Raw genomic sequence first — 21,815 nt, forward strand, 5'->3', positions numbered from 1 at the left:
GGCAAAACCCTAGAATTCGAATAAATCTGAAGCCTGCCGATATGTTTGCCTCTTTTCCTCTTTCGAACATTTCCCAGAGGAAGATACGAAACAAACACATCGGCAAACTTCAGATTTATTCGAAGCCTAGGGTTTTGCCCATCTCTGATTTAGGGTGTCACCTAAATCTTGGTACCCTAGAACAGTGCCTATGTGACGTATGACTAGAGCTAGTGATGGGCAAAACCCTAGGCTTCGAATAAATCTGAAGTTTGTCGATATGTTTATCTCGTTTCTTTCTTTGGAAAATGTTCAAAAGAGGAAGCGAGACAAACATATCGGCAAATTTCAGATTTATTCGAAACCTAGGGTTTTGCCCATCACTGACTAGGCCAATCCTGGTTGGACTGTAATGATATCGTGTAACGTTATAATAAATGATAAAATGTGTTGTTATTTAAGTATATTTTGTATCAAATTATTTAATTTGTACTACGCTGGTATCTTAGCTGAAATATTAAATTGAAAGAAATCACTTGAAGATGTACACGGAAGTTCTTGCTAGGGAATTTCTATTTGCACAGTGTGAGTGTCCCTTTGGACACGCGTGACCCGGGAGTTTCAAAACCTAGACATCAATTTAATTTTACTATGAAATAAATTGCGATAAAAATATCTCTTACAGTTGTATACAAAGTTAATTCACCAATAACTATAAAAAACGATTTATTCTTTGGCTTAGATTTATCTACAAAAATATGAAATTGATAATGGCGAAAGTAACCTACAATTGACATTGAAATTAGCCTCTTGTTAACCAAACAAAGTAAGGAATATCCAGATATCTGTAAAAAACTAAACTTACCGTTTGTTTCGTTATTATTAGATGCAGATTAAAATTTATGTAACTTAATCCATCACTGATAATACCAGTGTCAACGAATGGAATCACAAGTACGTGAAAATGCAAAAGCCATACAATTCGGTAGAGACAGTGCCAGAGAGGAAATACAACAATGTAGATCAAAATACCAAAAATATCCTGCGAAATAACGAAGACAAGGTTAATTTCAAACGTACGCAGACGACTGATCCAGACCCACCTCCGCAGACTCCAAGTAAGTTTAACAATGGACAAAAATGAGCGCAACATTATTCAAATTCGAAATAACGTTTATTATGAGATATTTCATAATATAATTCAAATTCTAATTTTAAATTAGTAGATTAGAATTTTACTCATCTTTGACCCTAGAAAAACTGAACCACGAATCGCTACGAGTCATTATTATCTTCGCAAAACAAATATCGCATGAGTAGCGTGGATGTTAAAAAAAGAAGTAGTACTATGGACTGAACATTTTGGTTGCAAATACATCCGGTTATAAAAATTTGTTAATATTCCCTGCTTGGTCGTTCTAGGGTGAACGAATCAGAGACAATTTTAATTTTTCAATTTCAATCCAGTACTAATTGCAGTTTATGACAGCGCAGTCAACTTCTGGAAAAAAACAAAAACAAGGAAAGCAGAAACCAGCCGCTCAAACTACTTCGAGCTCTTCGATATCGCAAAAGCCTGACAACGCGGTGAAAAGATGTTTTCGATGGTGCACGCAGTGTTGCAGAAAACGGGACCGTAAACGAGTCGAAGAAGTATCGTCGAAATTATGGGAAAGTCTAAAGGCACAACGTGAGAAATGCAGAAGTAAGAAACGACGAAAAGGAGTTCCCAGCGAGCAGAGTAGTGCTTCGACTGCCGAATATTCGGGTTCCCGAGAAATTAAGGGAAAGAAAAGCAAACGAGATAGTGATAAGGCCGACAAATTCGACGATTCGAGACGATCGAGGAAAAAGAGAAAAAAACATGCTTCAGAGGCGTCCGTGGTCGACACACCCACGATTAATGATGAAAAATTGGTCGCAAGCCATGCACTGGGAAAGGATTTCGATTTCACGAAAAGTTGTTGCTATCTGTGTGCCACGAACGCTATGGCGCTTGCAGCGGCCATGTCGGGCAGAGTGGACAAGTTAAACATGTCCATCCAGGCTTCTATTCACTTCGAAGAAAAAGCCACGTCTGTTAAAAACGACGGACTACCGATGCGCGTTAGGACGGTGCAATCGTCTGTCAAAGTGAAGACACGTGACATGAGCACGCTCTACCCGGAAGAGAAAAAGCCCAAAAAACCGAAAGCAAAATTGAAACTTAAGAATCTGAATATATTTCCGAAAGTGAAAGTTCCCATACAACCGAAAGTGCGGCACGTTGCTTGTGGGACCGATAAAACAATGAGAAGCAACAATGTTACACCGCAATGTAGAGCAGGGCGAGGGACTCACTGCATGAGGGGAGATAAGTGATTATTTATAACAGTCGGTCAAAGTTCCGCGATAGTTCAAGAAGCAGCTGTCAAGTAATTGACCCCCTTTGTTCCGGTATTATAGGGGAAACACGTAAATATACAAACAATTTGTAGATTTATGTTAAACCTATGGAAACAATATACAGATGTGTCCTTTATAGTTGATACAATATTAACAAACCTGGATGGATTTGCATTTTTAACTGTATATTCTTCTTCTTCTCATCAAACACCCAACGCACAGAACGCATTTTCCAAAGCAACAAAAAATTCATTGCACAAATCTGTATTTGTCATCGTCGCAATTTATGTACACATATCTCTCGTTCCGTTACAATATTTACGTACATTTTTGGTAACTTAACATTCACAGTTTACACGATTATTCGTCTAATAAGAATGATTTCTGAAGTAAACGTACACGATTATGGCTCCGTTAAAAAATCATAGTTTCATGAAGCTTGGTCTACACTATACAACAAAACAATGCTATACAACAAATTTGTTCGTAACTTTGTTATGCAACATGTTTTTGCAACTTGTTGCTACATTATTTTTGGGAAATTTTTTAAACTAAACGACTGAATGTACTATTATTATTAACACAATGATTTTCGATGTTTTTTCTTAATCATCATAAAAGAGGGGGCCTATGGAAAAATCATAACAGTGAAATCAATCACATCGAAGATTTCTGTAGATCCTCTCTGGAATATTATCTCGACATAGTAAAAATTCAAGAAAATGTCTATTCAATCATTTAGTATTTAAAAATTTCCCAAAGAGTTCATTTTTCTTGATACAGCGATTTTTATTGCACTTGTTCGTCATTCGACCCACGGTCGGCTAAGTTGTGTAAATCGATTCGAGTTCAGGCTGTATCTGGGGATGATACCATAGGTCGCGATGGTATCGTCGCTGCGTTTACGTTGGCGTCATCTGTCGCTGGATTCCCAAACACGAGGGGTGTAGTGTAGTATGGCAGCAGAGGGTATTGCGTCGGCGGGAAATACGTGGGTGGAAACAGTCCTTGCCTCTGGGCGATCTTCAACCTGGATGTGAGCTGTTTCTTCCACTTGGTTCGACGATTTTGGAACCACGTTTTTATCTGCACCTCGGTCAGATTCAGAGACTTCGACAGCTCCATTCGTTTGCTTACGCTCAAGTACTTGTCGATCTAAAATGTAAAATTTCATGTCAATTTTATCGAGGAAAATTTAATCTATGAGAAAAAGAGAATACCTTTGAAATTTCCAATTAACAAATTTCTCATTAAGATTCTCAATCTTTGTAAAACCTGTTTGTCTATGTGGTTTTTGTTTGTAGACAAATATCAGCGTCCTCATTTGTACAACAATCTTTGTAAATTCATCTCTTGATTCGATAAATAATTTTGCAACATTTTTCAACATACCTTAAACTCCGCCTCGAGCCTTTCCAATTGTTTAGCGCTGTAAGCCTGGCGGGGTTTGCGATCGATTCCTGGCTTTCTGGACCGCCTTCCGCTCGGTTTGGGCGCTGCGCAAATTAATTCGGGATATCAAACAAGAAAAACGTAATGTACTTCTGTTTTAACACCGTGAACAATAATAAAGTGTTACTTCGATCATTAAATTATTTACTCGACGCTTGAATTCACTCCGATCTTTAAATAACAATTAATTCGAAGTTGTCCTTTGATCCACTTAAACAGATTTAATTAATCAATTTTCACGTCAATTGAAGTCCTTTGGGGTACGATACCAAGTAATACTGTTAAGTAACAATTCAGCTGGCATAATCTCGAGGTCCAAGAAAAGCTATTGCGTCAGACATTTCGTGCAGGACGAACCAAAGAATTTCAGCGAAGTTATGCATTAATTATACTGTGAAGTTTGACGGGTTGACAGTTGATCGCGACAGACCTTCCCGAAGATTTACGACCGCGATAATAAAAATTTAACATTATAATCATGGCTCTTAATTGTTTGGCTAACTTTGTAAGCTTGTACTCAATTACCACTTTCTCCGGTGCGGTCTACTCATTGGACCGCGTCTAGAGTTACCAAGCGTGTCTAAAACATGCGGGATTGTTTGAGGAACGTGTGACATCTTACAGTCAATATAAGGCAGAATGTGGCAAAGAGCTGGACAAACAGTTTATGCCGAGGAACGTTTGGCTGCGATTATCATTATGGTGCAAAGAAGTTCCACACATTTCCGTTCATGGGGTTATACGAGGTATTATACCGTTGTTAGTCGCATTTAGATAACACGACACTAAGGTCCGACATGTATAACAAATTAGATAAAGAAATGTTCGTCGCCGGTCTCGGCAAACATTGTATTATTAATTGCTTGGGATTATTATCAGCCGTCAATTTTCGACCATATTTGGAATCTGGTAAATTTTTAGAATAAATTTAACAGAGTAATAATTTACCCTTCGATAGTCTTTGATAAATTAAATTAAATTTCTACAGAATGTCTTCAATGGAAAACCTACCCAATAAGTATTTACAAAAATAATAAAACTAGATAGACACAGGAACAAAGCGATTCATTGTTAAACGGGGAGAAAGTAAATTTAATATTCCTTTTCACTTTTTTTACACGCTGATTTCTAAATTCTTTCAGCAACTATTCACAGGTTTCTCTCTATCGTGAAATTCTGGAAATTGTGACGATTTCACGTCGAAATAGGAATTTTTCCCTTTGTTTAATGTTCAGTTAGCTGCTCGGCCCTTACACTCTGAACCAACAAATAGATGTCGCGTGTTTGCCTAAGGCCTTTTGCGTTTTTCGAAGACCTTTCGAGCACATTCAGAACTGCGACGAATGAATGACTGCGTTGCATTCATTGTCATAAATTCCTTCATTCAACTATCGCTACAAATAACATCATAGATTTAAATATGCACATGTATAATATTTTTCCCATCAAATATAACATTCTATGTTTCCTCGTGTACCAGCTACATGATTCAAAATAAAACAATACAAAAGAGTACATATATATTTGAATACAACTTTTCGATTGAATACAATTTAATAACGTTTAGACATTTTTGTTACGTTATACTGACTTTAATATTGGCACTAAACAGACTGACGTGCATTAGAAAAAAGAAGTCACACCCAGGGAGTAGAAATGGGGATACGAACGGGTTAAACTGATCGATCGGAGCGAATTCGCAGTGGGAATTGCTTGTATTTCCCAGAAAACGAGAAACTACCTACTGGCCAAAAAGGAAACATAGTAACGAAGAACGAAAACCGGCGGAGCCAAGATTTACGAGTATACGGAGACATTTAGCACATCTACGGAAGCTGGTTAGAGTAACGTCGCTGATAAATGGGCTTCTAACAGCATGGCGGATCGTAGCGAAAGAAGCGAAACAACAATGGCGGATTGAAATCTCCGATGAAAAGTATTCACGCTCCACAATCCTAATTTACCACAAAACCAATAATTTATCATTCGATCGATTAACACATTTGTTTAATCATTGTGTTAGATCATACGATACGAAATAAAATAATAAAACTATGTATATTATTGCTCAAAACATTATTTGCTGGAGTCAAAGCTGCTTTGAGCCCCGTAATCGACTCAAAACCATAAAATTTAAATATGCAATCAATGTCTCCAAACATAAAACACGATTATTTCGACAAGAGTATACTTTCCGTAGCCTGATACCCACAAGAACGTAAATTATTGGAATTAAAAACCTTTGACACCCGGATAACTAACTGTTTTATATACCTGGTCGGTAACGCACCATAATCGTGGGGGATACAACACCCCAGCTGTTAATGTGACGTTCGCGTGTCGAAAAGCTGTTACCACAGACGCCTCGAGTAATGTCCAATATTCCCTGGAGCCAAGAAAGAACACGCCGATTTTGCTCTTCCCGCTATTGTTCGCGAAAATGGAATTATGGCGATAAGTTATTGCGAGGGCATAATTAGAGTCTTTTGTCGTGTCCAAACGAAAACACCCGGGTACGCTGATACTTTAGGGTGGATGCGGAAAGTTTCGACAATAATTCTTGGGTCGCAGGTAAATAACACAATGATGGTGACTATACTGCGTGTCGAATGATATTAGGTCATCCCATAAGTTCGTGCTGGAGACTGATTTTGAGTTAATATTTAATAAAAAAAACTTGAGAAATTTTACAGTGACGATATAATGACTACGTCGGAAAAGTGGGAAAATATTGTAGAACAAGTGAGATTAAGGAGGAGGAAGAATTTGTAAAGCCAGCAGAAATCTGATTAATATGATAATTAATGAAATGCAACAGACAGGGCATTTTAAGAAAGATGCACATCTTTAAAGTATACTAGGTTAAATGAGTCTAGGATTGTCAATGGGAGACGATTAGAGCGTATACTTGTTCTGTGAACTAACCTTGCAATCCGAATAATTGTCCAGGCTTCGTTTGAGCAAACCAGCTATTGTATAAAAAGGATGCGGAAGCGAAAGACGTCGCCGAGTATCCAGATGGATCTGAAAATGTGACTTCCGAGTATGATAATCCAGATGGTGCGTACAACCCCACACTCATGTCTGCAAAATAACAAAAATAGGAATTTAAAGAAGAAATAGGATACTTTGTCTTGTATTTCGTCTTTCAAGATACTTTTTTATATTTATAGTTTATTCATAGGACGTTTAGCTTCAGAGATGAAAATTGAAAACTTGGAAGATCTTTTTCCTCAAGTTCAATTTTTGCATCGAACTTCTAACTTTCCAATTTTTATTTTCGAAACTACGCATCCTATGAATAAACTGTTAATATAAAATGGTTTCGTCTCTTCATCCCCTATAAACTCATATTTTTGAAAAATTGATTTAACGAATATAAACGTTTCTCTGAACTCATTTCTGGAGGACGTATATATACGCCCTTCGCAGTCAAAGGGTTAAATGACGTCAACTTTCACGGTTTAATCCTCTAAAATCTGATATATTCCATACTATTTGCATTTAAGTAAAAAACAGAATCCTAAAGCCTCTTCCTCTCAAACATAAACTTTTTACAATATCCTAAATCGTACCCGAGTGCGTGGCAGGTATCGCCGTGGGTTTGATGAACCGACTTCCGTCCATTTTCTCGTCCCTGTCATCCTGCTCCTCGTCCCTGTCCTCAGAATTATTCAAGCTGGAGGATACCTCCGTGTCGCGATCCTCGTTCCTTCCAAGGATGTTATCAATCGTGAATGCACTGGACACAGTCGTAGGCGACGAGTCCTTCCTTTCGACTTGCTTCCTGCATATCTCCTTGCAACTCTCGCTGCCAGAATCAGAAACGTACTCCGTCGTATCCTGATGACTACTCGAGAACTTGGCGAATCGTCCTCGATCCTCTCTGGTCTGATCGTAGACGTCGTCCACGACGTGGATTTCATCGGTATCCCGTTGTACAGGGGCTCGAAGATCGTAGACTTCGTCGATGATCTTGTTGCGACTTTGATACAGCTCCATCGCTGACAATGTCATTGGATTTGATTGCTCTAATCTAATTCCTAAGTTGCTTAATAGAGACACTTCGGGCTAATGTTCACTTTGCGATCACTGTCCTAAATGGTTCTACATCGCGCGATTCTTCTTTTAAAAGCGTCTTAGTGTTTTGGTTCCTCGTTCCAGGTGGCGATTTTAATTAAATACACTGATACGTCCATCTTTGATCACTGAATCAACTGAAATTAACTGAATTCAACTGTGTTGAATCTTTCGTGGAAGCTTGCGACACGTGTATTGTTTAAAGCGCCGCTGGCAGACAATGATTTTTAAAGATTTGCGAGAGACAATCTCTGGTATGGCATTTCAAGTCTAATCTCCGACTAATCTTCCTCTCAGCGTTCCGAAACCAAGTACGTTCAAATGTGTGACAGGTGGCACGTGTCTGTGGTCCAGAAGGACCTCCCAACATCCCCACCAGCGGCTCCCGAGGGAAGGTCATCCTACGATGCTGGAAGAGCATCTCGCGCCGAGGATCCCCACTCGTTTCTGTTACCTGATCGGAGTAGGGGTCAAAAGCTTATTCACACTGGTTTAACGTTACTTTGCTATCATTTCATAAATCGATAGAGTGCTTACCGTCGCGTTTAACATTTTCATACCTCGTTTCACTATGCACAATATTGAGAAAACAAGTGACTCGGTTTTCCAAAATATTGGTACAGAAGTCTGTCAACTTTGGTTTAGATTCTCTTCAGGAAATTAGGGTTTCTAATCAGAATTATAGAAATAATAAAAAAGGTTTATGAAAGAACATGATGCACAATGATTTGTGAGTATTGGACTACGAGTATTCTTGTACAATAATACATAATTTATTTAAATACATTTCTAGCAACTGAGCTAAACGTATATCATAATTTTTTTTTTCATGTTACTTTCTGCTGTATGTTCCCAAATTTAAAATATAAGTGTATTCTATGTATAAAGGATATTCTCTGTTACTTGCTCCAATGACCAATGTATCTTTATTTTTTCTGAAGAAAGTCTGAATGGAGCAAGAAGTATTTAATACTGTTACTCATCTCAATCGAACGAATTTAGCTATCGGTGAAACTATACAAATTCTTAATAATATTTCCGTTGTACCAAAGATGTATATGATCCGAAAATGGAGTAAGATCCTTCGCAGGTGGTTTACTGTCGTCACAGCGCCATTTTATACCCCGTGATCGTCGCGCGGCTCCGTTTTATCGAATTACCGTTGTCATTCTTGTATGCACTACGGACACTTCTAAGAATGTAGTCGCTTAATATCATGATGTGCGCAGTAGCAAACTTCATCCGCCGAAAAAGAGTTCATCAGGGATCAGAAGGCAGAGCTCCGATTGGTTCCAGAGAGCGCATGCTCTTCGTAAGCGTCCGCCTTCTTCGACCCCTCTATTTCAGGGCTTTATGTCAGCAAACTAATGGTTCCTTCTCTATCACGTACATACACACACTCTCGCGACGGATAAACGCTTCTGCCATACGAAGAACGCCCGTGAAAAAGTACCGCAAAATACTTCTTCACGCGTTTACTAAACTCCGCACAGTGGCTCTCATGCAACGTAGTTTTGTTGCGAACGAAACAAATTGATGGATTATAGTTCGATAAATTAAGGGATGTTTGTTTTTGAAATCGCAATGTTTGGCCTTCCGTTCTCATACGTCTAAGCTTCTCTATTTAACATACATACAAATAATATTACGCAAGACCTAAGAATAAAATATATTCCTCGATAAATAAATACTAAGAATCTTCTCCTTATTTTCATTTATTTAACACTCGCCAGAATTTCTGGTTGGTCCAGCAAATGGTCGGTCATAAGAAGCATCGAGCTACAATGTACTATTTCTGTTTACGTGGTTCAAGTGTCGAGCATTTCCATGGATACCGGAACCATCAGTTTCCGGACAGACCAGGCCAATCTCAATGTTCATCCTCGCACACCAAAAATCCATTCGGTTCCATACTGCTAAAAGGATCAATGGCGATTGTGAGTGCTTTCTATCGTGGACTGGTATCATCAATTTTACCCTCCACCAATGTCCGGTTACTCTACCCTTGCACACAAGGTGTTACGTATTTTACAAAAAGATATTATGTAACTTGTATGGGAAAGTGGTGAAATCAAGTACATAAATTTTTGCTTTCCTGTAACATTTTTTTTAAGTTAAGTATTAATCCTATCGAGGAATCGACAAGAGTATCCTCGTACACATCGTCATGATTTTGTGAACGATATCGCGATCTCTGTATGTGGCTTACAGGGCGTTCTTAAGAAATTTGAGCGTGCAAGTGACGAGAATAAATATTGAGCCTCGTGTACGTGAAACGAAATGCCGTGCATCACCTTTTCGTTAGGTGTGAAAGGAGGAAGTAACGACATGGTCGACGCACACGGTATTTCACGGACAAGCATCCATGCTACTTCCAGGAAACCATTACGAGCCCTTAAAACATCTTTCAACATATATTCGACGGAAGGATTGTCGCGCACTTTTAAAGACATCGGCAAATAATTCGCGTTCGCGACGGGACCTAACATTCACGACTTTCTTCCGTTGATTGACCCTCTGTCGCGTAAATTTTCTTTTATCTTTCAACACTGAAATTGGGTCGATGTACGTTTATGTATTAATTAACTTTTATAATAAATAGTAAGTTACTGAAGCTGATATTGGGATTGTCAAGTGAAGGGAAAGGATATGAAAGAATGTTAAAGAAAAATAACGAAATACCTTAAAGAATTTAGGTTAGTAGATATGAATGTATTTCTAGGTTTGACAACAATGTTCCTCTTTTATTGCCATAACGCCTGGTAAAGTTCCCGCACGAGTGGTGAGTACTTTTCCTGATGTGGAGTTTACTTTCACGTTTGATGCACGCTGCGCCACATAATTGAAACAATCAATCAAACACCTGCGTAAAGAAGGGTGTACTAACGCGTGCACAAATTGCCGTGGAAGGTTTTCATGCGCGGAGAATCTATCGACGCCACACCCTCGTTGCATGCTGCATCTGTGAGATACTCTTTATCTTACCGAAACTCGTCAATTATATAATTTTTAATACAATCGCAAAAGTGATACGCAATTAAATAAATAATGATTTCTTATTTGACTAGAAATAAGTAAGATAGGTATATTATAATTTTTGTATATATAATATTTATATGTTAGAGTTTCTATAATATTCCACGACGAGCATAGAAATATTTCATAAGGGAAAGGAACATTTCACGAGATATTACCGAGTTTAACATCGAAGTGGTCCGACACGAATTGGTTAAAGAGATTGCGAGAATTCTTTGGAAACTGAGCGATTAATTTTCCGTAAGCTCCATGTATAACTGGCCGCTATTGGTATGGGCGCAGATATAGCCACTCTCGTGAGGTATTAGACAGGTGAGCGAGTTCCCAAGGGAACAAAGCCCCCATTACCTCATCTCGCCAACCCATCCCCATCCATCCCAGCAAACCCTCCGCTTCTAAAACATTCATAAGAGCAGCGTAAGTGGTTTTTAATAAAGGTATTTAATCATAGGTGTCGGATTACGTGTAAATCGGCTGGTAGTGTCGCCGACTGGTGCTGGATTAGTCACGAGTCCAAATATGTACATAGGGTAATCCGATTTGTTTGCATGTGGGCTGTTTGTTTCAGCCTTTTAATAAATTTCTGTAAGAGGCTGCAAATTGTTGCAGGTAACTGTATTTCATCACCAGTCAACAGAATTATTCCAAGCACCTATTCAATTTTGTTATTGACGATTTAACCGTGAGGTTTTCGGTTCCTCTGATGTAAGAAATTTTGTACATATTTTGAAAATTTTCATAATGTCATATCGTTCCTCTAAATATTTTCCCACAATATTTTCATTTTATTAAAGAAGTCCAAAGCACCTTCTGATAGAAACATCTGCGTACAATAAACATAAATAGAATGCATTTATCAATTCAACAATTGGCATCAAACAACAATACCGATTACTACTTGTATGTCAAACACATTTTTAAGAGCCAACAGTTACTTTAAATCTTCGTTAACGCCACCTAAGCGCGTATACAGTTAAAGCAATTATTTCTAGCAGTTGGATGGCTCGTTACAGGAGCGTGTCTCCGTTTCGTCAGTCTTCTTCGGGCCATCGTGCGTTATGACAAAATCCTCATCGTGCAAAGTTAGATGTCGAGTTCTCAAATGAGTTTCTTCAAGGGAATCCACCCTATCGCGTTGCTGGCTTCGATTTCGACGATGATGCTCTCGAGTACCGGGCAACAGTGCTTCGACGACGGTAACGAGCTTTGCATCGACGAAAACGACATACTTTCGGTGGATCTTTTGCCTGGATCGTTTCTGTTCGCGGATCAGGAAGTAGCTAGGAGCACGTCGATAGTCCTCGACAATAAAACAGTCGACGGGTCCATTAACAATGCTTTGGATAAAATGGACTACCACAGGTGAGATTAAAGTCAACGTTGTGCAATTCACTGAATTCAACAATTCAATGAATTATAATTATGTCGCGTTAGTATATTTTTTAAGCCAGCACAGTGAACGGGTAGAGTTTGGGAAAAGAAGTTTTGTAGTTTTAGTTATTTATACGTATACAATTTTATTAGAAAGAGGATGAACGAATATTTGTGCCACGGTTACATGGCCGAGGAAATCGTGAAATTGATGAGTTCGCCCAGAGTTAAGAGGCGACTTAGCACATCAGAGAATAATGAATTTCAAGACATAATGGACGACGATAACGTTACCATTCACGACAAAATGTTGGCAGACGAAGGAAGCTTGAAGTATAAAAAATGGCTGCAACGGTAAGTGCTCCGAGGTTATGGTAAAAAAATAATATACAATGCAAATTACTTAACACGAAAGACTGATACAATTCATCTACAATACTGAACAGAATTACATTCCTCTATATTCCATCTCTAAAATTCTCATAGCAAACGTTTTCACTTATACAGTAGGACCACGTTGGATGACGTGTACCGCCATTACATTCCCCACAAGAAGATGGACAAAATGCAAGGAATCCGAGACGGAAATATGGATGATTTCGATGGGGAAGTGACGGGGTATGCGATGCAGGCACCCTTGCCATCAGGCAAAGTGGGTTACTACGAACCAAGCCACGATGATGGTAAAGAAATCTTTCCGGCTCTCCATTCAAAATAATGAATTCCTTCAATCGCGATTAAAATATCGCTAAACAAAAATATTAAACAGATCACATGCTGTCTTCCTCCTCGGGACACAATTTTTATTACGGTCATCAAGGTTATGGTCACGGAGGGGACCATTACTTACATCACACTGAATCCTTCCCCGCCATACACGAGGAACACTATTACACAGCGCCGTACTATCACGAACACGAGGAGGAGTACCATAAACCCTACTACCACAAGGGAAAGGGAAACGAACTTTCGATAAAGGACTTTTTCGAGATTGCACTCACAGCCTTGGCATTTCTAGCCTTCGGGATGTTCATCATACAACTGTTAATGAACGCTACGGTACGATGAGGTCCCTGTAAATCCCTCAATTCACGAGCAAACTCGATGGCAAACTCATTTTTATTTTTAACACTTTCTTATACAGAATGGCATGAACGCGACCACTGCTACAATGGTAACCACCGGCAGACGTTTCAAGAGGAATATTGGCGGTTTGCCATTCTCGTATGCCAGCAACGAGGAGTTGAACGAGCTGTCTTACAACGTATTGAGGTCCATCGAAGCTGCTCTGGTCGCTGACATGGATTCTGGGAATTGCCTCCGCAGATTCCTCTGCGAGGACAATCGACACTCGACGCAAACTAAGGATGCACGGAAAATTTGGGTACCAGTTTGGAGGTGAATTGCGTGAAAATGGCATATCTCAGTATTGTTTGTAATTCTACTTAGGTATGGGGTGTTCTAACAAACTAACAAACTTCTTTAACACATTTGACAGATTTTAACACTGTGAAGGTTTAATATATTCAAAATATCTAAAAATTTTATGGTATTAAAGTCTAGTTTAGTTTAAAGACAGTATGAAAGGGACTCGAAGCTTCATACAGTTGACTTGCGTCGAACTTTTCAATGTTTGAGAAAAATACATACTTTCAATAACCGTGAAATCATGCTTTCCAGTTTGGGAATGAGTTGGATGTCCAGCAGAGTGTTGAAAGGATCTCCGTGGTCAGCAATGATGGATTCCGTGAAAGCTTCCGTTCTGGGCCTAGGTGGAGCCGATTGTGCGTCCTTATATCCTAACTGTGATCTCAAGAAGCAGAAGATCAGGAGGTCTCGAAGACGCAGAAAATAATCCACTTGAGACACAAAACATTTTCAATCATTTAATTCTTGATTTTAACTTACAACTTACAGTATTTATTAACGACGTCTGATATAAAGAAATCATCAGTTTTCCTTGGAAGTTTCGTTCGCAGTATCGTTAGGTTTGTCTGTTTCGCTGGATGGAAAATCTCGTGGAAGTGGTAAAAGGGAAGCGTATAGTGAACCCAAAGGACAAACGTGAAAGATGTGTCTGCCTTGTCTTTCTTTCAATGCGCGTATGTTCGATAGCATAGGCGTGCCTCTTTCATTGGTTAACGTGCGAAATTCTGCAACCTAAGCGAATAGAATATGTATTAATCCCTTAAAAAGAAATTTACATGTCGAATTGAGTAACCTCCTTTTCGAAGTTGGTTAAAAAGACTAAATCAACAACTATCTGAATGCTACAAAATCAATCCTTTTATTTTTAGCGTTCGTAAATATAAAGTACTTAAACAACTCAATGTTTTAGTCAGGTAATTTAGTTGAGTACCAATAAAGTAACGATACAGTTGCATAAATTTACTTGCTCAGCAGAAACTCCTATGGGTACTCTACTGATTACCCAGAGAATTTTGTGTACATTGCTTATCGTCACTATCGAGCCCCAATACAAAAAGTAATCCTCTTTAAAGGGTCTCATGATATTTGTTAAGTTCATAGGCACTATGCGAATAGACGAATACGCGGATTGGATAGCAGCCAAGTTCTTTACTATTTCTTCCATGAATTCATTTGGTTCGCTCTGTAACTAAGCACGCGAACAAAATAATATTTTAATTATATATCAAGCTTAATAAAAATCGCTCAGCTTTGCGAAACGAAGTAAACGTTTCACCTTTACTCGTCGTATTACCTTAAAGAAGTATACCAAAACAGTGACGCCATCAGGTCGTCGCAGAGCCGTGTCCAATGTCTCGTATTCGTTTTTGAAGTGCACTGCGTGGAGTTCCATTGGCATGCTTCGAAAGAAATTTTAATAAATTCTATTTAACACAGAAAATTATTTTGTGAACGTAGTTTTTCGTGTAATAAAATCAAAATATATAAAAAACCTTCCACCATCAATGAAGTGTTCACTCCCATTCATCTCGTTTTCTCCCCAATGGAAATGAATTTGGGAAAAAGTGTAATTCTCCGCGAAAGGTCCACCGCGGATGTACGGTCGTTCCTGTTGCCATTTTGCACTGATGACTACTGTTGACCAACAAAATATTCACCATCGCTCCAAAAAAATAGGTAAACGTCGAATACTCTACCCGAGTGTCCTGTGTTGGTAATTTTCAGTTTCCTTGGGGCCACATCGATGTTAGGCCATTCCAAGGGATTCAGTTCGATCACTTTCATAGAACTAATATTGAAATCAATGGGAGACTCCAAGTCACCCTCGGTGGAAGCTAAGCCTCGAATAAATTTAGCATTCTCTAGGTTAGCCTCGTACGTTTCTATCGACATTTATCAGTGGAATAAAAAATAGCTAAAGGGTATCACGAAAAAGTATAGGGAATCATTCCACTCCATAAATTTACATTCCATACTCTATAAAAAATTTTCATAACGATCCAAGTCAATACAAATTTAGGTTCACATCTCAGTTCGATCTTTCATAGTCGGTTACAACAGATGGCTCGTGAAATTGTCGTCTGCAACTTCCCTACAGCAACGTTCATGCAGGTTCTGGACAGATACAATTTCAATTTTAGCTACGCAATCTCAACATGGATTACGCACGTAAAATTGGTAAGCCAAAAGGCATAACGAAATGGGAGCCACCGGTGCAAAGGCTAGCGTCCGTGCATGACGACCTCATGTTCACGAGAGAAAGATTCTCGGAAGACGCTCGTCTAGTCAACTGGAGAAAATGGTTAGCAAACCGAAGTAAACAATACAAACACATCGAGTCGTCCACCGGACGTCACCAGAATGATCAACTTCTGAATTCCTGCGAGAAAATTCGACCACTGATCGAAACCAGGAACGTGATGGATTATGCGACCGTACCTGCGCCAGTGGTTCCAGACAAGTTCAGAGGTGGGCCAGAATTCTGGAGAACTCCGGAAGCGCTACCAAATCGTGACCCCTGCTTGCCAGACATCACCATCACGCCAACCAAGAAGGACCTCAACCTGCTCCCGGAGCTAACCTACGTGGACTTACCAGAGTTGATAGAAAAAGAGAAGAATCTCGTTGGTTTGAAGTCGAAGGAACCGTTATGGGAGCGTAGCGAGTACCTCCTGAAGAGAAAAAACGAATTATCCAAGGAAATTAGGTTGATAGTACCTAAACAACCAGAAACTAGACACCTGGTGATCGAAGGTCACGGTCCGAGACGAAAGAAAAAAGAACCAAGACTCCCACCTATAACAATTTCCGACACTGAAGAGGATAACAACTGCGATCAACCAGTAAGTCGAGATCAGGTAGTCATCCTGAGGATTCAAGACAGAGACATAACTTGGCATAGATCTGCCTTCGAAGATGGACCAACTGATCCCATCACGTGGAATTTGTCCTTCGCCTCGCAAGTAGACAGGAGACAAGAGAAGGAACTCACCCTCGAGAACAGAGGCAATCGTGTAATCGTTTACGAATGGAGAGACGCTGCCTATAGGCCTGACGCTATACCTCTGAAAAGACGAATAAGTTCATTCTTCTTCAACAAGACAAAAGAGACTATTCCTCCAGGTCAAATCGTGAAATTGAAAGTCTGGTACCTGCCACGCGCCCCAGGTGTCTCCAGCGAACTGTGGAGGCTAAAGACCGACCCTGAATTGTGTCCCTCGCCATTGATAATTCGACTAAGCGGCTGTGCCGAGACTATGGACATACAAGCTCTAGAAAACAATCCTGTAATGATAGTCGACGGGTATTTGGATCAGTGCGTTCGAGACGCGACGATACGAGAGACGATAAACGAGATTATAGAGGACATGCGCTGTGTGGAGCCTCCAGGGCCTTCCTATGGAAGCCTGTTTCTGGAATCGGAGGTATTCGCGATCAAGAACCCCGTGTGCTACTATCACCCAAGTCTCGTGGCCGAGTTTCACAAGATTCACCAAAACGCGACCAATCAGAGCGAGCAGCGTTGGAACTTATGCTTGGAGGATCTTAGAGAGACGTTGTTGAGGATCAAGGAACCAGAACGCAGGCACGCCATGCTGACGCGATTCAGCGATATTTATAAAGAGTGCTTGAAGCCTGCTCTGCTCGCCTCTGTCGAATACGGCAAGCACGAAACTGTGCACAATTTGCTGTGTTCTTTTCTGAATCGTTTCGAAGTCGAGAGCGAGTACGCGCGGAGAGCCTGCTTCGAGAAGGATGTTAATGAAACTGTTATCGCCGTGTCGGAAACGAGCATGAGGGCGATAAACGGGTCCCAAGGGTTCGCGAGGAACGGCAATTCGCGTGACAATCGTGGGAGAAGATCAAACTCTCCCACGGAGAGCGTTCGAATTCATGATAATATTGGGAACTCTGGAGTGGTTGACGATGGACCGTACGGGGAGATATTTTTTATTCGAATTCACGAGCTTTTGAGAGTGATCGTCGAACGAGTATGCGCGGCTATCGATTCATTTAACAATTTAAACGAACGTGACAAATGAAAAGCATTGGGAGCAATTTATTTTGAGCTTTGGAGAGTTTGGAGAGCAAGTTTCAGGTACTTGTAGGAGGGGAGGCAATGGTGATTGCCGTTTAAAGTCACGTGGTATTTATTGATTGTAAATAAAACTGATAGTATGTACAATAAGATAATTGAATTCGAATTTAGGAAATTTTTCAAATTGTACCCTCTAGTTTGCGTCACGTGTGTCCTTATATTCATGAATAAGAGATCCCGCGAATTATGCGCTCGTGGTTCTAGGGTATACCTGTGTATATAACTGTACATAACTAAAAACAGCAACAGTTTTATTTAATATTATTTCCACGGCGTTTTCTATTTTTTATTTAGCAATTTCTTATGCTGATTGACAGATACGATGACTTGAAAATTTGTGTCAGACGACGTTACGTTAAGATATCGCTAAAAATATTTTCCTACACTTCAGTTGTTGCGTTTCCCGCCAGTTCGCCTTTATACACTGTCCATCCTTGTCCCTCAGTCTTCGGAATAAGTCGATCTACAAATTTCCACGATCAGATACGCGTTTTAATAATATTGCAACGACTTACTTCGTCGGGTCGTATAGGGGTAACAACAGGAAATACAATCCAAGTGGCACACTCGGGATTATCGCCGATGTTTAACGACCCTGAATATGTGTAGTACCTGCTGCAATAGGTTGCACAGCGCATAAACGCTAGGGAGTCTAGAAGAAACGTAGAAACATTTTGTAATATACGCGTGTACTATCAAAGCTTGTGTAGTAAAAGTTCATTCATGATCAGTTGTAGCAACGGAAATCTGCTTGCAAAATGAACCAGAATTTTTAGAAGAAGTAATAACGTCCATTAAAAATTTAAAAAAAAAAATTTAATCTTCGATTCTTAATGAATATTTGTCCTAATAGCTTCTATGCTCAATTAAACAGTTTCAATATCTTCTTATTATCATCACTTACTGGGTGGTATCTTCGTCTCCGTATCAGCATCGACAACGTACTTCAGGTTCTCCGTGATTCTTTCCATCTGCGGGTTGATACAACCGCAGCAGGTCGGCTGTACCTTTCAGAATGTTTGAAGAATTTTGTATTCTTAATTAGTGATATCGAGACATGATTAAGAACGCAATACCAAAGCTGCATACTAAGAACAAATACGCCAAAATGCATATGCCGTCTTTGTGCCTCTGGCATTCCTCGAAAGTCACGTATTTCCTGTTCCAGTGTACCGCGTGACTCTCCATCGAGTACCTTATCGATTTCGAGCTAGTGAGAATTATTGTAAATAGATGTGGGAGTCTATCGGTTAATTACCAGGTGCCATTGATCGTGTGTTCGGCGCCACGGCAGTTATCCTCGCCCCAATGGAAATGTACCTCGGCCATTTCGTACACGTCGTTGGCGAGAGGACCGCCGCTGATCGTGGATGGAATTCGATCTCCAGTTAGAAATATTTTCACTAATTATGGAAACGTACGTTGATGATTTTCTATTTGCGCGAAAGGAATCAATCTAATCCATACTCGAGCTGGATTAACCCATTCACTGCCAGGCAAATTGAAAGCGTTTTGCCTTGGGCTCCAAGATTTAATACAGATGTGTAATTTACGTTTTAATTTTGATAATAAAAAGTGATATAAGGTAACAGAGACATCTTGTAGTTGGCAGCGAATGGATTCTATATACAACACTGAAAGTACCTAAATTTTCTATTTTTATGATATATCTAGTCTATGGAAAATTGATATTCCAATTGAATTACCAGTGTGGCCAGTATTCAGTAAACGGGCTTCTCCATCTTGTAACCAGTGTCCATTCATAACAAGAGGAGGATATCTGCGCATTCGTACTAACTTATCGTCTAAATTGATCGGAGATTGTCCCGTGGTCGGTAAGCCTTGGAAAAGATCACGAAAATATAAATGCATCGCCTGACTTAAACTAACCAAAAACTGAAAATTCCCTTTTTCTCTGTACCGATTAAACCTGTGTATCCTGACATTGTTTCGATGTACGCTGAAAATAGATTAAAATGCAATTTACATTAGTCAAAACATACTTGAAAATTTATCTTTTTTTTACGGAAATCATGATGGGAGAGTGTTGTTTGTATTACATAATTAAGGGTTATGATTTACTGTGACATTTGAGAAACATACGAACAGCTGAGTGGGATTCTTTGTATTGATTCGAATACAACTTTGAAACGTTTACAGAAATAAATAAGTAACATAAGCATACAGGTAGTGCTGTCGGAAAGCTCGGAAAAGCTCGGGAACTATTTCACAACAAACTTGGGCGGTTTGCCGAGAGATGCCGCTACATTTTTCTGGATTTTTATATTTTTAATAAAATTGATATCAATAAAAAAAAATGCATCGGATGCAAAGGGTTAAATAAATAAGATTCCTCGCATTCGCCGTGTTAAGCTTAAAGATGAAAGCTCGGCTTGCTTTTCCCCATTTTCCGCTAGCACTGCATACAGGACCTCCTACTTGGTTTTTCAATTTTTCACGCAACTGCTTTGTCCGTGGCGAACAATATTCTTCTTCTACGAAGAGGCTGCTGCTGTCTGTGATTTTCTAATATATGCTCCAATCTGGCGTCGTAGAGACTTCGAAATGCATCTATCTGTTACGAAAACGAAAAGTAATCCACGGTCCTGCGAGATCGTGTGGGTAATACGTTGTTTGAGAATATTCGAGTTGGAAGTACCTGACGAAACGATATTTTCGTTACAGTTGACGAAATCATCCAAATGACACATTCGTTATACGGGGGAATAGTGAGGGAACCGGGATAAGTATAGTAACCATGACCCATGCACGCTTCTAACATCCAGAGGAGACAATCTGGACAATTTAGAAAAGTTAGCAGTAATTGTGCTAAGTAAAAATAGTAATTCATGATTCAAAAGGGTATAAACTTATCCCTTGAGTAATTGGAATCAATTTGAACTACGAGACATCTCGTAGTTGGCAGTGAATGGGTTAAATTACAACAGAGTTAATACCAGGTGGAATTGTAGTATTGCTCCCCATGATCTTGATCTTGGACAAGTTGTCCGTGATCGGTGACAGGGAGGGATTATCAGGGATTCCAGGACAACCAACGACCTATTCGAATATGTATTACGCGCAAATTGATTCCATGAATTGTAATCGGAATTCCTACCTGCATGAGATACGATAGTATCGCAATTCCGTCTGGTTTATCGAAGCACCTTTCCACGGATCCATAACGGGTGTTCCAATGCATTATTTGTGCCTCCATGGAGTACCTGTATCGAATAGTTTATGTGGAATCTGAAATATTGCAATGTAGGGGAAATAACAGGTTACAAGGGGAATTTTCTAACCAGATACCGTTTACAGAGTGTTCGGCACCTAGTGAATTTTCAGCGCCCCAACGAAATTGCAAATTCATAAACTGAAATTCGTCGTTGTCCAATGGACCACCTCTCATCGAAGGCAGTGTTCGATCCGAAAACTCGATACTGACTGAAAATTTGTAGTGTAAGTATCCTCCTTTAGAGCCATTTAAAATTTGATAAAGACAATAAATAGTGACATTAATAAACAATTGACATTGATAAGAAGAATTATTTATTAATAAGTCCATTGATTTAGCCAATTGTTTTCTCTTTTTAGGAACTTTTTACTTCAGTAGAAAATCTTCGAAATAACCTGTTTTGCCCGTATTCGTCATCGTAGCCGAACCCTCGTTTGACCAATAGTTGGTCAGATATAATGGCGGAAATTTTTTAGTCCACGTGGCTGTCTTGCATAAATCAATTGGCGATTGTCGCCATTTAGGTAGTCCCGATGACGATGTTGAAAATAACCCACTGCTCCTCGAAACTTTCAAGATTAATAATTACAACAGAAATCAACTATTTTTAATGCAAGCTGAGATAACCTTCTTCGTCATACTAACAGAATTTCTTTGATCTCCTGCTCCACCCTTTTGTCGACATGTTTTTAATCACCACAGATACTTGCTACAAATTATTCTGAATATTTTTAGTCGTATAGCCAAAAG

The 21,815-nt window shown here is 39.5% G+C and overlaps 5 protein-coding genes across 5 annotated transcripts; 2 read left to right on the forward strand and 3 right to left on the reverse strand.

The window, feature by feature from the left end:
- The first annotated feature begins 943 nt into the window (after positions 1–943).
- On the forward strand, positions 944–2,364 carry LOC128892006 (uncharacterized). The gene is made up of 2 exons (XM_054152041.1): positions 944–1,097; positions 1,469–2,364. Exons 1-2 carry the CDS (start codon positions 944–946, stop codon positions 2,338–2,340), a joined length of 1,026 nt encoding a protein of 341 aa, XP_054008016.1. The 3' UTR covers positions 2,341–2,364.
- An 848-nt stretch (positions 2,365–3,212) lies between these two features.
- Positions 3,213–8,167, reverse strand: LOC128895719 (homeobox protein MSH-D-like). Its single transcript, XM_054158573.1, has 4 exons — positions 7,392–8,167; positions 6,742–6,900; positions 3,757–3,860; positions 3,213–3,519 (listed from the first exon to the last, which is right to left on the reverse strand). Exons 1-4 carry the CDS (start codon positions 7,831–7,833, stop codon positions 3,214–3,216), a joined length of 1,011 nt encoding a protein of 336 aa, XP_054014548.1. The 5' UTR covers positions 7,834–8,167; the 3' UTR covers position 3,213.
- Positions 8,168–15,887: 7,720 nt separating this feature from the next.
- LOC128892097 (MYCBP-associated protein-like) lies at positions 15,888–17,774 on the forward strand. The gene has a single exon (XM_054152211.1). It carries the CDS (start codon positions 15,888–15,890, stop codon positions 17,772–17,774), a length of 1,887 nt encoding a protein of 628 aa, XP_054008186.1.
- Positions 17,775–18,033: 259 nt separating this feature from the next.
- Positions 18,034–20,743, reverse strand: LOC128896328 (carbonic anhydrase-like). Its single transcript, XM_054159627.1, has 8 exons — positions 20,295–20,743; positions 19,752–19,790; positions 19,537–19,671; positions 19,089–19,212; positions 18,920–19,025; positions 18,735–18,837; positions 18,346–18,482; positions 18,034–18,293 (listed from the first exon to the last, which is right to left on the reverse strand). The coding sequence occupies exons 2-8, from the start codon at positions 19,774–19,776 to the stop codon at positions 18,186–18,188; spliced, it is 738 nt and encodes a 245-aa protein (XP_054015602.1). The 5' UTR covers positions 19,777–19,790; positions 20,295–20,743; the 3' UTR covers positions 18,034–18,185.
- On the reverse strand, positions 20,077–21,750 carry LOC128892103 (carbonic anhydrase 2-like). The gene is made up of 7 exons (XM_054152225.1): positions 21,711–21,750; positions 21,461–21,634; positions 21,133–21,274; positions 20,949–21,054; positions 20,788–20,890; positions 20,490–20,626; positions 20,077–20,405 (listed from the first exon to the last, which is right to left on the reverse strand). Exons 1-7 carry the CDS (start codon positions 21,748–21,750, stop codon positions 20,286–20,288), a joined length of 822 nt encoding a protein of 273 aa, XP_054008200.1. The 3' UTR covers positions 20,077–20,285.
- Between the last annotated feature and the right edge of the window lie 65 nt (positions 21,751–21,815).

Source organism: Hylaeus anthracinus, unplaced genomic scaffold (genome assembly GCF_026225885.1).
Source record: "Hylaeus anthracinus isolate JK02 unplaced genomic scaffold, UHH_iyHylAnth1.0_haploid 0, whole genome shotgun sequence".
In the NCBI taxonomy this organism is placed as follows: domain Eukaryota; kingdom Metazoa; phylum Arthropoda; class Insecta; order Hymenoptera; family Colletidae; genus Hylaeus; species Hylaeus anthracinus.

Coding starts and splice junctions, on each gene's coding strand:
- LOC128892006 (XM_054152041.1), top strand. CDS start 944: ATGCAAAAGCCATACAATTCGGTAGAGACAGTGCCAGAGAGGAAATAC. Junction 1,098..1,468: donor CCCACCTCCGCAGACTCCAA/GTAAGTTTAACA, acceptor AGTTTATGACAG/CGCAGTCAACTTCTGGAAAA.
- LOC128892103 (XM_054152225.1), bottom strand. CDS start 21,750: ATGTCGACAAAAGGGTGGAGCAGGAGATCAAAGAAATTCT. Junction 21,635..21,710: donor CAGGAGATCAAAGAAATTCT/GTTAGTATGACG, acceptor TAATCTTGAAAG/TTTCGAGGAGCAGTGGGTTA. Junction 21,275..21,460: donor GACGAATACGGGCAAAACAG/GTTATTTCGAAG, acceptor ACAAATTTTCAG/TCAGTATCGAGTTTTCGGAT.
- LOC128895719 (XM_054158573.1), bottom strand. CDS start 7,833: ATGACATTGTCAGCGATGGAGCTGTATCAAAGTCGCAACAAGATCATC. Junction 3,861..6,741: donor ACAATTATTCGGATTGCAAG/GTTAGTTCACAG, acceptor TAATTTGCGCAG/CGCCCAAACCGAGCGGAAGG. Junction 3,520..3,756: donor GGCTCGAGGCGGAGTTTAAG/GTATGTTGAAAA, acceptor TTTACATTTTAG/ATCGACAAGTACTTGAGCGT.
- LOC128896328 (XM_054159627.1), bottom strand. CDS start 19,776: ATGTCAGGATACACAGGTTTAATCG. Junction 19,672..19,751: donor AGGATACACAGGTTTAATCG/GTACAGAGAAAA, acceptor ATCTTTTCCAAG/GCTTACCGACCACGGGACAA. Junction 18,483..18,734: donor GGAGACGAAGATACCACCCA/GTAAGTGATGAT, acceptor CGTTTCTTCTAG/ACTCCCTAGCGTTTATGCGC.
- LOC128892097 (XM_054152211.1), top strand. CDS start 15,888: ATGGATTACGCACGTAAAATTGGTAAGCCAAAAGGCATAACGAAATGG.